The sequence below is a fragment of the Agelaius phoeniceus genome, chromosome 16 (genome assembly GCF_051311805.1).
Source record: "Agelaius phoeniceus isolate bAgePho1 chromosome 16, bAgePho1.hap1, whole genome shotgun sequence".
Taxonomy (NCBI): domain Eukaryota; kingdom Metazoa; phylum Chordata; class Aves; order Passeriformes; family Icteridae; genus Agelaius; species Agelaius phoeniceus.
The window spans coordinates 3,756,901-3,773,024 of record NC_135280.1 but is presented as its reverse complement, the minus strand read 5'-3'; the positions used below and the strand labels follow the sequence as shown (position 1 = coordinate 3,773,024).

At 45.3% G+C, this 16,124-nt stretch overlaps 1 protein-coding gene across 3 annotated transcripts in view; it reads left to right on the top strand.

Annotated features, from left to right (window-relative positions):
- The window catches only part of SDK1 (sidekick cell adhesion molecule 1), a 389,575-nt gene extending 374,808 nt beyond the window's left edge, over window positions 1–14,767 (top strand). For all 3 annotated transcript variants that reach the window (XM_077186853.1, XM_077186854.1, XM_054643643.2), the window contains 3 exons: window positions 1,497–1,617; window positions 1,826–1,955; window positions 8,509–14,767. In XM_077186853.1, coding sequence (XP_077042968.1) covers window positions 1,497–1,617; window positions 1,826–1,955; window positions 8,509–8,784 — 527 coding nt within the window. In that variant the 3' untranslated portion in view covers window positions 8,785–14,767. The remainder of the gene's footprint in view (window positions 1–1,496; window positions 1,618–1,825; window positions 1,956–8,508) is intronic.
- Window positions 14,768–16,124: the final 1,357 nt, after the last annotated feature.

Here is a 16,124-nt window from a genome sequence, read left to right as displayed (position 1 = left end):
GAGTGCCCTGCATCTCACATTCCTTCCCTAAGTCAAGCTGCAGTTGCTGGGGTGGGGGCCAAGCAGCCAGGAGGTGTCTTGGTTATCTGGACCTGTTAGATTTTAACATATAGTGAGCATCAAGCTTTGAATTTTCCTTTAGTGATGATTTTTACCAGTCTCCTTTCTTGAAAGGAAACAGGAGTTACCTGCTCTGTAACTTGGAATGTCAAATAGTCCCCTTTGAAAAAGCCTCATTCTTGAGCTCTGAATATTGTTTTTACCTTTTCTTCTCCCTACATGATAAAGTCCTGGAAGGGTTGTTCACATGTGTATTTCTCTGATAGCCTCCTCCACCTGCAGCAGGAAATTTCTCTGATGCCAGGAGGTGCCAGAAAAGGTCCATTAATGAAAAGGATCAGGCGGATGGGTCTCTGCACTACCTGTTCTTAGGGATTAATGTAATGAAGTCTTCCAGGCAGTATTTAGTAATTCAGTCCCAAAGTGAAGATCTTCTCTTTCTTTGTAATTCACTTCTAACAAGTGTTAGAAATCAGATTTCAGTCCCATGAGATATAAGATGTATGAATACCGTGGCATTTTACCAAGTTAATACTATTATATATTTGTATGCACAGCTCATAGGAAATCTCTCATCTTCTTAGTTTTACTGTGTTTGGGGACAGACAATGAAAAGGCAGGTCTGACCTGTGCTGTCAGATATCCGTGTTCACAGAGCCTTAATGCAGCACTGAAATTGAAGCTGAGGATAAAGCACCTGTCTGCTGCAAAGTGGCAGCCAGCCCTTCTCCCTGGGACACGGGCTCAGCTCACACCTCTGGGATGACAAAGGATGAGCGCAGCAGAGAACAAGCTCCTGCTAGATTTGATCACAAGATTTAATATGCTGGGCTGTATTCTCCTTTTTCTTCCCATCCTGTCCCTGCTCCTGCCTTACATTGTCTGGTGATTTCTCCATACCTGATCCCCATTTCAGCTGTGGCATGGTTTTCCCATTTGCTATCCACTTGCCCTTCCTCTTGCTTTTTTTCCTGGCTCTTTTCTCTCTCCTTTTCCTCTTTTTCTAGTTTTGCTTTCTCTTGCTTTTCTTTGCTTCTTGCTTCTCTTTGCTTTTCTCTTGGAATGGGATTCTGAGCACCTGATTTAGGACATTTTCAGTAGCCACCTAAATTAGTTATCAGGTTTCTATTTATAGTCAAAAATCAAGAATAAGCATTTTTGAAGCACAGTTTATCTGTGCTATTTTAGATGCTTGTCTATGAATGAAATCCATCCATCCATGACCCCTTTCTCCTCTTTTGACTTCCTCTGCCCCTTCACTTTCCTGATACACTCCTTGTTTTCACTCTGTTCCCACTTGCCAGGAGAAAAAGTGAAGAGAATTTCAAATAATTAATGATGTCATAAAACAGAAAGAAGGACAAGTTAGCTCCTGCAGTTCTATTTGGGGGAAAAGTGCTTTTGTTTCAGCTGAAGCTCTCATTTCCTGGCTCCAGGTAAAACCATCTCCAATGTGGAAGAGTCAGTCACCCTGGACAACGGAGGCTTCACTGCTCTGGAGCTCAACAGCAGACACCTGAACATCAAGAGCACCTTCTCAAAGAAGAATGGAACCAGGTAAAAAGCTGGGAATGCTGTGCTTTTGGAACGTCTTTTTTCTAGCTTCAAGCACTGGTAAAGAGGCAAAAGGGAGAGACTGAAGAATCCAGGGAGGACTTAAACACCCAAGTCTCTGCCTCAAGCTGTGATTCTGGCTTCTAGGCATGATTTCATCAACTCCAGGGGAGTAACAACATCCCAAACACTCATCCTTTGCATTTCCTAGGTCTCCTCCTCGGCCAAGCCCAGGGGGGCTGCACTACTCTGATGAGGATATCTGCAACAAGTACAATGGGGCAGTGCTGACCGAGGGCTTGGGCCTCAATGAGAAGCCCCTGGAAGTGTCAGAGTCAGAGGTAAGGATTTCCCTCCGCCTCACATTGCACAGACACCACAGATAATCATTTCCATGCTGAATCCTGGCAAGTCTTTGAAGTCCCAGTCCCATATCTGCATCATGCTGTGTGGTCACTGTCTGTCTCAGGGATTTTAAAAGGTTCAATTCACCAGGCTGTTTGCATCACGTCTTAAAATAAAAATATCAAAGGAAAGAATGACAAGCAGGACCCAGCCAGGGCAGATTCCAGACCTGGCCTTGGCAGATATTCAGTTTTCCAGAGTAGAAAGGTGAGTGCAATCTGTCAGACAGTGTGTGCTGACCTGTCTCAAGGATCATCTGTACAGCCCCTTCTGCCTGTGGTCTGCAAACTTGGAGCACTTTTGGGAAAACACATATGTGCTGCAAAATAACCAGCTACTGTCTTCTGGGTGAGGTTAAAGGTGAGATGTGCTTTGCACTGTTGCACTGACTAGGGTGTGGAATGTGGTTTGCAGTTTCACAGCTACAGCTCACCCCACCAGTCAGAAGAGTGGCCTGAGTGGTGACAGCCACTGCCTTGGTTACAGAGGGAGTAGATGGGGAGTGAGTAATTTGCCAGGGAGCCACATGGCCATGGCTGTGAGGGCCCAGCATTCAGCTCTCTGAACACCCCAGCCTTGCCTGTGGACTGCTCTCCAGAGAAGATGGGTGTTTGCCAGCATTATCCATCTGTCAGGGCTCCATCTTGTGTTCCACATTCCCTGTAAAAAGGAAGAAAGTGTTTGCTGGCTGTGAAAGTCCAGCAGTGGCCATGGGTGAATAGACAGACTTCAAAGGAGATGCAGAAAGGTAAATCTGTCTCTAAAATCAGATGCTGTCAGCTGAGATCCTGATGAATCCGAACTGACAGCGCAAGAAGCGAGCAGTGGGCCAAACCATGCCAAACCTGACCCTTCCAGCAAGAAAATATCACGGGCAGCAAGTCGTGAAAGAAGATGACAGTTTTCATCTGGAGCTTTTCTGCACCTGCAGCTACAGCTGCTTTTCCTGGCTACCTAGCTCTCACCTCCTGCTAATTACCACCGACAGCCTGCTGCTTTGTGCTGCCCTGTGGCCGACCCGTCGTGCAGGCAGCTTTCCTTGGTGCAGCTCAAGCTGCTGTCTCTGCAATGCTCCAGCATTACCCTCCAGATTAAACCCACAGTGCTTTGGTCATGTCACTGTAACAACCCAGCATTAAACCTGTCATTAAAACAGTTTGCTGAGCATGATCGTGAATTTAGCACTGGCACCTTTTGACATTAATTTCAATGTCCCGTGTGGTGTTTCCTGGTGATGTGCAGAAGTCTCCTTGCAGGGTGTCATTATGCCTTCTATATGCACTGTTTGTACAGCAGAGAATTATGTGATTTGTTTTTTTTTTTTTCTCAGGCTATTGATATTGTTTATTTACTGTTGTATTGCTGTCGAGCCTGAAGGTCTCAGCTGAGATTCTGGTGTTTTTGTGAATGTGGGTGTGCACGTGAGTATGTGCATAAAATATGCCCCTGTTTTTCCTTGGGGCTTGGAGATGCAGCCTGCCTGTATAATGTCTTTGATGCTTGTTTGGGGGTTTTTGTAGTGGGGAGTGCTTTTAGTCATGAAATGTTAATATGCTCCCAGCAGAGGTAGCAGTAGGAGATGCTGCCTTTTGATCAGCCTGAAAATGCTGTTTATGTTGGCAGGTGCAGACAGGAGGTGAGGGTGGGTTGGGGCAGAGGTGGGCATAGATGACTGACCACTCTCTTTTCAAGTGTTCCTGTACCTATTAGCTCTTCCTGTTTGTCTTTTATTTTCTTCTAGTTTCTGTTCTCAGAGGAGGTCGTAATAGACAAGCTCTGTTTTCTGAGAGTTTCAGATTTTCCATCTGTCTTAGGAGGCAGAAACATTTGCCATAAGATGAAGAGTTAAAGACATCTTTTCATGTGAGAGTTCTACCCAGGTTTGGTCCTCTGCAGCAGAGGGTCCTGATGCTGTTTTCCTCTAATACATCTGTGTGTGGGTCTCAAATTCCACTTAATATGAGGCACATCAGGGCAGGCAGAAACAAAACCTGTGCCTTTGCCTTCAATCCACTTGTCACTGTGTTACTGCTTAGTCTTATGCCTGTTGCCTGAGTTGTCATGATTTTATATGGAAAAGAAGGAAGCTCACTGGCTTCAAGTCTCCTGGGGTTTGCTGAACATGAAGAACTCTTGGGCTGACTGACTGCACTTAAAACACAGCATCTGCCTGGGTTCTTTCTTCCAAGCTCCCTCCTGGAGGGGAGAGACACACAGAAACAAAGAGGAAATCAAGTAGGACTCTTAATATTCATAAATCAAGTGGTGAACTTACTCCATGTCATGAAAGCCAAGCACCAGTACTGTTAATGAGGTTAGAGAAGTTTAATTGGCAGGTACGGAGCAGGAGACTGCTATGAGTGTAAATTCTAAATGATTAATAATAATAGACTTTTAGTTAATGAGTCAAGTGGACAAGGCTCTGGACAGATAATCTGAAAAAATCTGGTGTTCACCATGTATAGAAATCTGATGATGTACCTGCAGTGTCATCCAGCCAGGGAAAAGCAGGAGGAGAGGGGAGGCTGGTGCACATTTGTGTGTTCTCATGTGTCCTCCTTTTGTGGTCTCCCAAAAACTGTTTCCAGGAGAAAATAACTCACAGGTTGCACACATTATCAGTCAGTGCTGGATGCTCTGGCCTTCCCACTGCTGTCTGCAATATGACTGGCTTTGGCTTTCTCAGCTCTGTAGGAAGATATTCATTTCCACTTAACACTTCAGAGGAAACAGGGTTTAACTTGGTTTCCAGTAAAGCTCTCCAGTGATTTTGACAAGTTGGGCACTATGTGGAAACCAGCTGCAGGTGACACATAAAATAAGAGTGGGTTCCCATGTCCAGAGAAATATTTTGCATACTGGGTTACCTTGTCTCTTTTACAGCATATTTATTTCAGGCCAACAAAAAAAATTCCTGCTGTTATCTACATTTTTAGAAGTAATCTTATAAGGCTGTTTCTTTTGTAGTCACTTAAAAGGATAACTGGAACTATTATCAAATTTATTATCACATTTCCCACTGACTAAGCCAGCCAACTCTGGTGGCTGACTTGCCTCTGAGCAGCACTCGTGCATTTTATGCTATGAAAAATATACCTCAATAGCTCTCATTTTCTGTATTTGTTGTTTCATAGGCATCCATGCACCTTTAGTTGACAGTGTGTAATGTCACCACACACCCAATCACGCTCCAGCCTATGGAGGTTTCCAAGGTAACACAGCCACAGTCACAGGGAAAGGAGAAGACTGAAAACAAAGCAAAAAGCCCTGCAGCATTTCTATTTACTCAATAGTTTAAAACCACTAAAGAGTAATCCTTTAGTATAAGCTGTCTGTATTGTCATGCTAAACAGGTTTATCTTACTTCTCCTTGATTCTCATCGGGCTGTGGAATGCCAGTTTAGAGCATTCCTTGCTGATAAGGCTGGTTACTGGAGTCTTGCTGGGAGCAGACCTTAGGAGATACTTCAGAAACGTGGACAAAACAGTCAGTTCCTGCCTGTCCTGAAAGAAAAACAGAAAAAACCTGTCGTATCAACACTAACAAGCAGGTTATCCTTTCCAGCATCAGCCTGAATGATGGTGAAAGGCTGAAGTTACTGAAGCCCTATATGCTTCATGACAGTCTTTCCTTCTAAAAGACCCTGGCCTTATTTACACCAAATTATTGTTCCCTTTCAGTTAGTATAATGAACTAATTAGTGGACAAATTATCAGCAATTGCTATTGTTTTAAATTCCCTCTTTCAGTTCATGGCAAATCTGAGCACACCACATTTCAAATGGTAGCAGCTCATCTTAAAGTGTTCCCAGGATTTCCTCTCTTTATTATGTTGACTTCTGGCAATGTTTAAAGAACTTGGCTTAGGAACAGAAATTATATTAGCTTTGTGAGTGAGTGGTTTCTTTGCTTGTGATGGACAGAGCTCGAGTGGCTGCATAAGTACTATTACAGCTATATAGTCATGTCACTTGCTTCTTTGCATTCCTCCTTAGGGCTTCCAGCTTTTAGTTGGCTTTGTCCAACCCCACAGATCCTCTGTGTCTGTGGGGACATCAGGAAGATTCATAAAGAGCCACCAGAAGTTTGTGGGGTTTTTTGGTTCCTCGGGTCTATGCCACCTCAGCTCAGCTGTGATGCCTCTGTTCAGCAGGGCTGGTTCCTTGTTGGGGGGCTGAGAGTGTCTGAGTCTGTAAGAGTGATGGTGGGCCGGGGAAGGAGTCAGAGCCATGGCAGAGCAGTGCCTTGTACCTTTGATAGAGAGAGCACAACACAGGAGCTGGAGGAGCCCACACCTCTGGGTGCTGCCTCTGGTGAGCAATCCTGCCTCTGCTCAGGATGCAGAGACTTTTCTTCCATGTCATCCCTCAGCTTCCCAGGCATTTACCTTAAAATTGCACTATGGACACACAGCATCATGTTTGGAGACTGATGCAGGGTGCAATAACTTGTTTCCTGCTGAGGTCAGAGGGAACCAGGGTTTGGGGATCTTCTGGTGAAATTGGCTGAGGACCAGCCTGAGCTCCTGCTGCCAGGCCCTGCCATGCTGCCACATCTGCAGCCATCCATGGCACTCCTGCTGGAGCCCCCTGCAAAAACAGACAGGGCAGTGCTGGCAGGATGTTCCTGGCAGCAGTGCCAAGAACTCTGGAGCTGCTCTCTGCACCCACTGGCTGTGAAGTAGTCCAGATCTGGGGATATTCCAGGAATGCTGCAAAAACCACCTGTTCAGGAAGGTCTTTGGAGGGAGTCAGGTGTTGGCTTCCCAAGCCTGGCAGCTGGTGCAAAGGAGTGTTTTTCTAGGAGACAGGCTTGCTGTGTTCCTTCTGGGATAATTATGAAATGCTGGTAGGGCTTTGTTGTATTAGTAATTACTTGTCAAGGCACCTGAAGCTTTTCATTCTTAAAAATCAAACAGTACATAGTTCCTGAAGAGCCAAAGCCTGGGTAATAGTGGAAAGGAAGTTTTGCAAAGCTGTAAAGAGCTGCTTTGCTCACTTTTGGAAAGCACTGGGAAAAATTCCTCAGCTCTGTCCATCACCCTCTGTGCTGGAAAATGGGCACGGAACAGCATTGAAGCAGCTACCTAAGCAAAGGGGGATGATGGATGCTGTGCCCTTTTCAAACGATGGTTCACAAGGCATTTGAGGATTGTTCTTCTGAGACCATTAAAAAGGAGCTTTAGAGGAGGAAAGACAAGTTTTGTGGCAGGCAGGATCAAGAAGGATGTGTGTTTGCTGGGTGGTGTCATAGATCAGAACCACACCAACCTTTTGAAACTAATTGCAGCAACGAACAGTGATGAGCTGCACTTACCTGTCTCTCTTGTGTGTCTTAGGCAGCTCCTACTTTGATATTTAATTGCCTCTAGAACTGGCAATGCAGATTATTGAGTGGGGGAGGGAAAGGAATGAAAGCTTTTGCATGGTCTAGTTGGAGATTTTGAGGGAAGGCGTGAGATCTGGAAATGCCTGAGTAAATGTTTGTGTGCTGGGTGGGATGGGGCTGTTACTGGTGGGAACATCAGTGGGAACAGAAGGAAAATGTGCTCTGAGATTCCAGGGCTGAGGCTTTGCCCTGGTCTCTGTGCTCAGCAGAGATGTACAAGCCCTCTGTGATTCCTCCAGCTGCATCCCAGCAGCAGCACTTCAGAGGAGGGGCAGATGCACAGAGCTTATCTGGTTACATCTCAATAGAGCTCCTGCTTGATATTGATGGGAGCTTTGAAGCTCTCCAGCCACCGTGCATAAATGTTTCAGGGGTAGATCCGCTCTGAGCACAGAGCTGGGTCTGACTCATCCCAAGGAAGCAGCCCCTCCTGCCTGGCAGCTCTTCTTTCCCAGATTTTGCATTCTCTTTCTTCTGTCCCTGCTGGTTGTGTACCTTGTACCACCCATAATCAGCTGGAACATGCAAATAGTGTTATTTGCCTGTAAAAAAAGTCTGATTTTACTTAACTTCCTTCCAGTTACAGAACTAATTTTCAATACTTAACACCCAGAGTCCTGTGCAGGTGGCTTGGGCTGGCCACCCCAAACATTGGCCTGGCTAACCAGAGTGTTTGTGTGGAAGGCAACCCTGCTGTCCTTCCATCAGAAGAGAGATGCTCAGTTGTAATTGCAGTATTCCTGATTGTGATTGAAAGCTGCTGGTTTCACTGTGACCTCTCTACACTTCCCTGCTTCTTGTGCCCAAGCAGGAGCTCCTGGCTGCCCCTGCACCATTCTGCAGGGAATTAGAAGGGATTTCTCTGTCAGTTATCAGGGGACTCTCCCTTTAGCAGCAAAGTCAGGCTAAAGCAGAGCACAGTGCTTTTCCCCAGCCCAGCCTGTACCACACTTGGACTGCCATCCCTCTTACCTTAACATTACAGCTTTAGTCAGCTGGTGATGGTAAACTTGCCTCTCATTTCTTTGCGACCACAACAAGCTAAAGTTATCATCGATGCTAATGACCGATTATTTAATTCTGTTTTTCCCGATGCCCCAGGTCACTGACTCGGATTACGAGGACGAGTTGCCCAAGCACTCCTTCGTGAACCATTACATGAGCGACCCCACCTACTACAACTCGTGGAAGCGGCAGCAGAAAGGGGTGAAGCAGCACCCGGCGTCCTACAGATACGAGGAGTGCACGGCCAGCGAGGCAGAGCCCTATTTCCAGACTGTCATCACCACACAGAGCTCAGGAGGGGTGTACACCCCCACGGGACAGCCCGCGCCCGGCTCCCGGACTCCAGTGACAGGATTCTCGTCCTTTGTCTGAGCGGGGCTGGGGACACGGCGGGACAGCCGCAGGGACCGCGTGTGCGTGGCCGGGGCGCTCAACTCGGGGGGACCCTCGCTGATCAGGGTAGAAACGGATGGGAACACACCTGAGGCTGGGTTGTTGGTGTTTTGGTTGGTTTTTTTGTTGGTTTTTTTTTTTCTTTCTGAAGACAATCAACTCTATAAAAACACGGAGCTGAACTAGCTGAACCTTTGTTTAAGAAAACAAAAAGAAAAAAAAGGAGTTCTGAACAGTGATGATTTTAACCACTTGTGAATAGTAGGGGTTTTTTAACCACTTTTTTTAACACTGCTTCAGGAAGCAGCTCCCATGCCCTTCTCCTTCCCTCTTTCTTTCTCTGCCCTCCTCCTGTCCCACTGCTCTCAAACAAGCAGGTGAATTCCCTAGATGCAATGAGTGACTCTGTGATGTGATTTGAAGAGAAAACATAAAACCTCCCAGGCTCCTTTTTCTTCCTTTTTCTCTACTCTTTTTTATTTTCTTTTTCTCTTCTTTTTAATTTTTCTCTGTCATCAAAGTTAAGTAGTAAAACATAGAAAATGGACACATTTTTAGGTGAAAAGCAGACACCTCTCTTCTCCTGGCTGCTCCACACATTAGGAGCCCTGGCTGATCAGTGTAGGCTCAGATGTGTCACTGTGTCTGCTCTAAGCTCACTACTGGTGTATTTATATTGAATTACTGACCTGCTTTTCTTTCTTCTTCAAATGGGACCTGCTGCATTCTTTAAATATTCCAACTCCAGGGCCTTTGGAAGAGGAGATGGCTCAAAAGAGCGCTGTAGGCAGTGGTGGGTGAAGCAAGTGGGAAGAATTCAGATGTAAGGTCAGTTTATTATTGGTGTGGCTCTAATGCTCCTTGTGGACTGTGTGTACTACTTGAATCAGTCATTTTTTAAAAGTCAGAGGACACAACCCAGCAAGCCAGAGGAATTTTTCAATTAGAAATTTCAGTGACAACCTAGAGAGTTTACTAATTGATGAGGGTTTTGATCATCAGAGTTACCGTGCCCTGCCAACAGAAGTTGAACATCCTTTTTCACCCAGACTCTGCAGTTCTGTTTATTGGTCTGTAAAAAAGTACACAGTGGCAGGGTTTGTTTGATTTTATTTTTTTAGTACAAAGACACACCACACAGACTGGGTGAGTTTTGGTGTCCACAGGTGCCTTTTATTGATTCTGCAGCTTCATATCTGGGAGAAGCAAAAAAGTGTCTCCAAATAAAGCTAACCAGGTTTTTCAGGCTTTGGGGTCATGAATTACCTTGTGCACATTTACAGCCTGCTCTGTGCACATGAACCTACAGCCTTTGGAAAGAAAAGAGGAGACTTATAGTTTATTTTTCATCTTTTTGTACAGCTCACTTTTTGTTTTCTTCTTTTCTATCCTTTTTCTGAGTCTGTCATGTTTAGTAGCAAGTTGTTTACTCACAAGGAAGTTGTCAGGCGTTGAAAGAATCCAAGTAGCAACAGTCCTGGGTCACCAGACTTTTATCATAAGAGTTTGAAAGGTGAATTTGGAAGTAGGGGAGTCCTTGCCACGTCAGGATCTGGCATTTCCTTGCAGGTGGATAAGCCAGGAAAATTGGTGCTTGCTTGGTCCTGTCAAGGCTCATGTGGGCGTTGTTGCCACAGAAAGTTGTCCCTGTCCTCTCGAGGGATGTGGGACGTCTGTGGCAGGGGGAGGTGGTGTCTTCAGAGCAGGTTGTTGAAATCAGGCTGCCCAGGGGCCTGGTTGGGAGTATCCTGGTGGCACCTCACCAGAACAGCTGAGGTCCAAGGGCCAGCTCAGCCTTGCTGTCACCTTTCAGTGCCTCTTGGACAGGGCAAACTATCTCAGAACTGCTTTTACTCTTGGGCACTGCCTCCAAGCCCTGCAGCTCTCGGTGCATGCACACTCAGCATAGCTTTGGCACTGGATTCCTGTTCTTCTCCAAAGGTTCCAGGAAGAAAAAGTTCAAAACCAAAAACTCCAGTGGGTGTGTTTAAGGGCTTTTGAGTTTGGGATAATGATCTGCAGCTCATTAGATGGCAAGGGACTTGCAAAGACACGGCTGAGCCAAAACCCTGTGAGTCATCCCCCTCTCTGCACCTGGGTAGGATGTGTGTGGGATGGAGATGGGGCTCCAAAGAGGATGACTTGGAGTGTGCTGTGAAGAGGAATGCAAAGCAAACAAAAAACCCACTGCCTTCTGTGCACTTTGACTGTTCTCTTAAGCCATATGGACTTTGCTTTAATTACTGAACTGCCAAAATTTGTTTTCAGTCTGTGTTTTTTGTTTCTTAGACAAAATTATCTATGTGACTTTCTGATTTGTTTTCCTTTTCCTTTGTCATTTCCTGCATCAGATTACATATTTTAGGCACGTTGTTTTTATACATTTGACAGAACAATGCAATTGCTCTTGGAATTTTAATGGCCCTTGTCCAACAGGTGTAAGAGGTAGTGCTGCAGGAGGAGCCCTCCAAGGACCACTGAGGACTTTAGGGATGAAAATTAGTAAGATGTAGATGGAACACCGAAGACTTTGCTCCAAAGGAAAGCATAGTGGAACTGCACATCTCCTGAATATTGCCTTACACTTGATGTAAGGTACAGTTACTCCCTGGGGCTGATCTGATACCACATTGAGAAAAAAAAAAAAACAAGAAAACCATGGGGAATAAAGGAAATGGACTTCATGGCCACTGCTCCGCTGAAGGACAACATGGGGAGCAGCACAATCCATACAAAGCAAGGAGAAGAGACTGTTCCTTTTTTCTCAGAACCAGCTGCAACTAAAAAGCCTGAGCTTGCTGAGGACCTGCTGAGTTGGCTGTGTGGCTCTTTTCTTCTGACTGCTGTCGAAATAACAGGTTAGGTGTGATTCCTTTAGGACCTGTTGATCCCAACAAAGGTGTTTCTGTTCCATTCTTATCCATACTGTTGTCAGTCTTGGTTCTGTTGTGTTCAGGCTTTTCTGACACCTGGGTTTATTTTCGATAGGCACTTGCAGAGTGAGGAGGTGCAGTGCCCTGCCCAGCCCTCAGCTGAGCACAGGATGTGTTTTCTGCTGTTCAGGATCGTGTGTAGCTCCATGTGTGATGCCTCCACCTTCTTGCTAACATGCTCAACTTGTAAAATATGGTTAATAGGTAGGTTTTATTTACTTCACATATCAGGGAAATTGTTTTATCTGGAAGGAAATACTCCATCAGTTAGGAAGAAAGCTCTATTTCATTGCTGCAATCTTTGGAAATTGCAGCCTTGAAATACAACTTTTAAACATTAGTTGTCATGTTACAGTAACTTCACCCATTGAATTCACTTCCATTTCCATCTTCCTGTTTAGAATAGTCTTGAAAAATGAAGGCTTAAAAAGCCTTCTCAGGATATTTTATTCTTTTTTTATTTATTTCCCTTCCCCTGTTTCTCAGGTCTCTTGGTGACTGTTACTGAAAAATAAAAGCAGCATCATGAAATGACCAAGGGAGACATTTCAGGGAATGGTTTAATAGGAGCTTGTTTTTCATGCAATAGCCAAAACAATATCCAATCTCCTGCAGGTAAAAAGTGCCCGAGTCTTCACCCCCTGCAGGGCTGAGATGACAGCAGTCACCACTGTCAGTAATGCCCCCAGCCCCAGACTTCAAGTTGTCCCTGTCATAAATCACATGCAAAAGTGCACACATAAAGGAGCTGTGCTGTTCCAGCCCACTCTGAGTATTTTATCCCCCCCAAAATCCATGTCACACGTTGTGTGTCCCCACCATGACCCACACCATTGGCTGGAGTATTTTCCATTCCTGCCTTTTAATGCTCTGATGTTTGGGCAGGGCCAGCGCTGTGCAGGTACAAATGGCAATGGTGACAAGGGACAGGAGAGGGCACTCCTTTGCTTTCATCAGTGACAGTCTCTTATTTCCTACCCTGGGAGTCACTCAGGGACTGCCTTCATGGGGAGGGCAGGGAGAGGTGAGAGCAAAGGCTTTCATCAGCAGTTACTAAAGGAATCACACTTTGGCCAGTGATCCCACTTTTGGGAGCAGTTGGCATGACTGGAGAGAAGAAAGAAAAGTACACAGAAAAGAAACTAATCTATTACTCAAAAGGATTGCTTTTCCCTCTTCATTTTGAGTGTTTAAACCAGTGATGTTTTGCAGATGGGCCAAGATCTCATTTTTCTTCCTTATACCAAGGTCTCTGCCAGAAGCTATGTAGCAATTGTTTGGACTAAATATCTTGACATGGGGATGCATTTATTATCCTTGCCATTGCTTCCCTCAAGAAATCCATTGGGTCATCCAAAGATTATCTAATCTACTTTCCAAAAAGGGAAGAGAGAGAGATCTTTGTACATACAGAGCACTGGTGTCTTCTCCCACACATTGCTTTCAGATATACGGGACAAGTTGTTGGAGAAAAATCCTTTTAGAAAAGGAATTCATCAGAAATTTTAAAAGAAAGCAAACAACCACATAAGAAAGATAACCTCTGGCAGAGGTATTAGAAATCTTGAAGTCCAGAAGCCTGTGATGTGTAAGAGTGACCAAGATGCCAAGACCTCCTGGTTTTGCTGATCTCCTGTACCAGTAGCAGCCAGAAGGACACATGCAATGAGGGGTGATGTTTGGAAAGGAAGAACCACAGAGCTGCTGGGACATGGGCAGGTTGCACTGCAGTCAGCTCCACTCAGCCTGGAGTTCCTGCTAGTTCAGTCACATTCCTTAGGTTGCTTTTATAGGTTGGTTGCCAGCACATGTGGAATCCACACATTATCAAAGTGTTCCTAGAAGCTAGGAGGTTACCAGAGTGAGGAAAGGTTTGTTGGTGTGGCGTTCAAACAAAGCCACACGTGTGATGATGTGGTTCTACAAAACCCATTGAAACCTCCTTATGGAAACTACCCTTGGATTAGGAGCATGCTCACCCCAAGACTAAACATGATGGGCCTGAAATGGCTCCACCTGACAAGTCACAGAATCCCAGAATGGTTTGGGTTGGAAGAGATCTTAAGGATCACCTTGTTTGAGCCCCCCTGCCATGGACATGGACACCTTCCACTGTGACCAGGTTGCTCCAAAGCCCATCCAACCTGGCCTTGGACACTTCCAGTCCCTTCTGTTCTTTGTGTTTCTGACTCCTTTTGTCCTCCCCCTGTCCTCCCAGAAAAAGAAAGCTGCCTTGCACTTTGTGCAGGTGTAGAGTCTGCCATGCCCGACAGCAGAGAGCCACAATGGATAAGCACACACGTGACACCTGGGACAGGTGAGATTTGTTTGAACAAGGAGTGAAGTACCATTAGCACTTGAGATTCAGGCTCTGACTCAGAATTTTATCTTCTCAAAGCTGCCACTTGCCCACTTTAAATGGCCTTGGGGCCTCAAGACTTGACAGGAAATTCATTATTTCAATGCTGTTTGATCACTGTGCACTTTCTTGGAGCTTGAATCACTGGATACAGAGACTGGATTGGGGTTACAGAGCTTTATATCAAGGTGTTTTCCCATTTGTGTCCAAGTCACTAGATTTGGGAACTTCTGCTACCACTGAATGGTGGCATTCTGCAGGTGGGAAGTGCCACCAGGGCTCCCTTTGATGTCATTGCACCCCTGAGCCGTGCTGGGGTCTGTCACAGTGCAGTGGGAGCTCTCAGGTAGCAGAAAGGTGCAAGAACCCCATATTCTGGTGATTTTGTAGCTGGTCACTTTGCCTCTCTTGGGCTGGAGTCCATCCTCTGATTTGGTATCTGCTGTCAGCTATGGGGTAGGATCACCTCCCACAGCTGTGTCTGAGCTACCCTTCGGTGTACTCCGGTTATCGGATCATTGCTTTTAATTCAGTGTCTCCTTGGAGATTTGCCCTGGATTTTTGTTCCACACCTCTTGTTAGCCTCACCTTCACCACTCCACTATTTTATATGAGAAAGTTACTTCTTCTTTTGCAAACTTGCTTCTGATTAAAAGAACCCTTTTGGAAACATCTGTGTCCTTGGTACATTTGTTCTGTAGAAGGGAAAAAAAGGATTTTTCCAGACTCTTCTGTTGCTGAAGAAGTTTCTGGGTGTCTTGCCAACATGCTCACGAGTTAATGGCTCACGATACTGAGAATGTAACACGGACTGAAATTCCTCACTGTTTGCTCTGGACTGTAAAATCTTACAACCCCTGCTGCTTCTCAGCGAAGCTGACACTCTCAAATAGTTTCCATACAAAATTTGATCAGTCTTAAATATTTGATTATTTTGCAGCAATAAACTTCTTCAGATTCTTAGTACAGGAGAGTCAAAACCCACTCAGAAACAGAACATCATGGGGCCAGCAGTTTTTACACATTTGTCCCCTCCCCAGCAGTGTTGTAGCAGTTGTTAATCAGCTCCCACAAACGTGCAGATGTTGGGGAGGCAGGATGAGATCCCAGCTGGGGAAAATCAGGGCAGCTCTGTTATTCCAGGGTGGTTGGTTGTGCTTTTCACCCACTGAGGATCTGGCCTAGAGAAGCAAACTAAACACAGTCAGGTCAGCTACAGCTCTGGTGGGAGAAATGAGGGCAAGAAATCAATGTTTTCCAAGTGGGAGAAGGGAAGGAAAAAAATAGTCAAACTGTGAAGGAAAGAACTCTCATTCTCCTGCTCCTGAAAGGATATTATAAATAATGCAGTGTTGTATAAATACAGGCAGCCCTTTGCAGCTGGGAGTTTGTAATAACCCAGAGGTATCACTGTACCCATTTTGAAGATGAAAATCCTCCCGCCACAGAATTTTGTGAACGAGACATTATCCTGCAAAATTGCCATAAGGTGCAGAAGTGCTTTTTTGAGGCCATTTGGCTCCAAAGTTTATCATCCTCCAGCTTCCAGCCCTTACTCCTCTCGGGATGTGTTTCCCCCACACGTTTTTGTGGCTAGGATTGGAGCACGGATATAAACATGGGAGTGGATGGGAAATCTGCCACGGTATTCGTAGCCTAAACAATACCAGAGAAAACAGATTGGCTTCCTGCCCTGCCCTGAACAGCACAAGCAGTGGCTTGACTGAATCAAGTAATCTGGGCTTTCATTACTGATCCTTTTCCTCCTATTTGTCTCTTTTGTTCGCTCTTTTTCCCTCTGCGTTTTTGCTCCAGGGTTATTTATTTTTCTCTTCACTCCTTTTCTTTTCTGTTTTTTCTTTCGTAAGCCTGCTTCTTGTTTTTATTATTTTTCCTCTCCACCTCTTGTCTCACTAATTATTTTCATTTCAAACCCGCATTTCCCACAAAACCAAAAGGAACTTTATGTGAACACATGGTTTTTTGTTGGGTTTTTGTTCACTTCCATGGTGCTCCAGGAGTTCTTT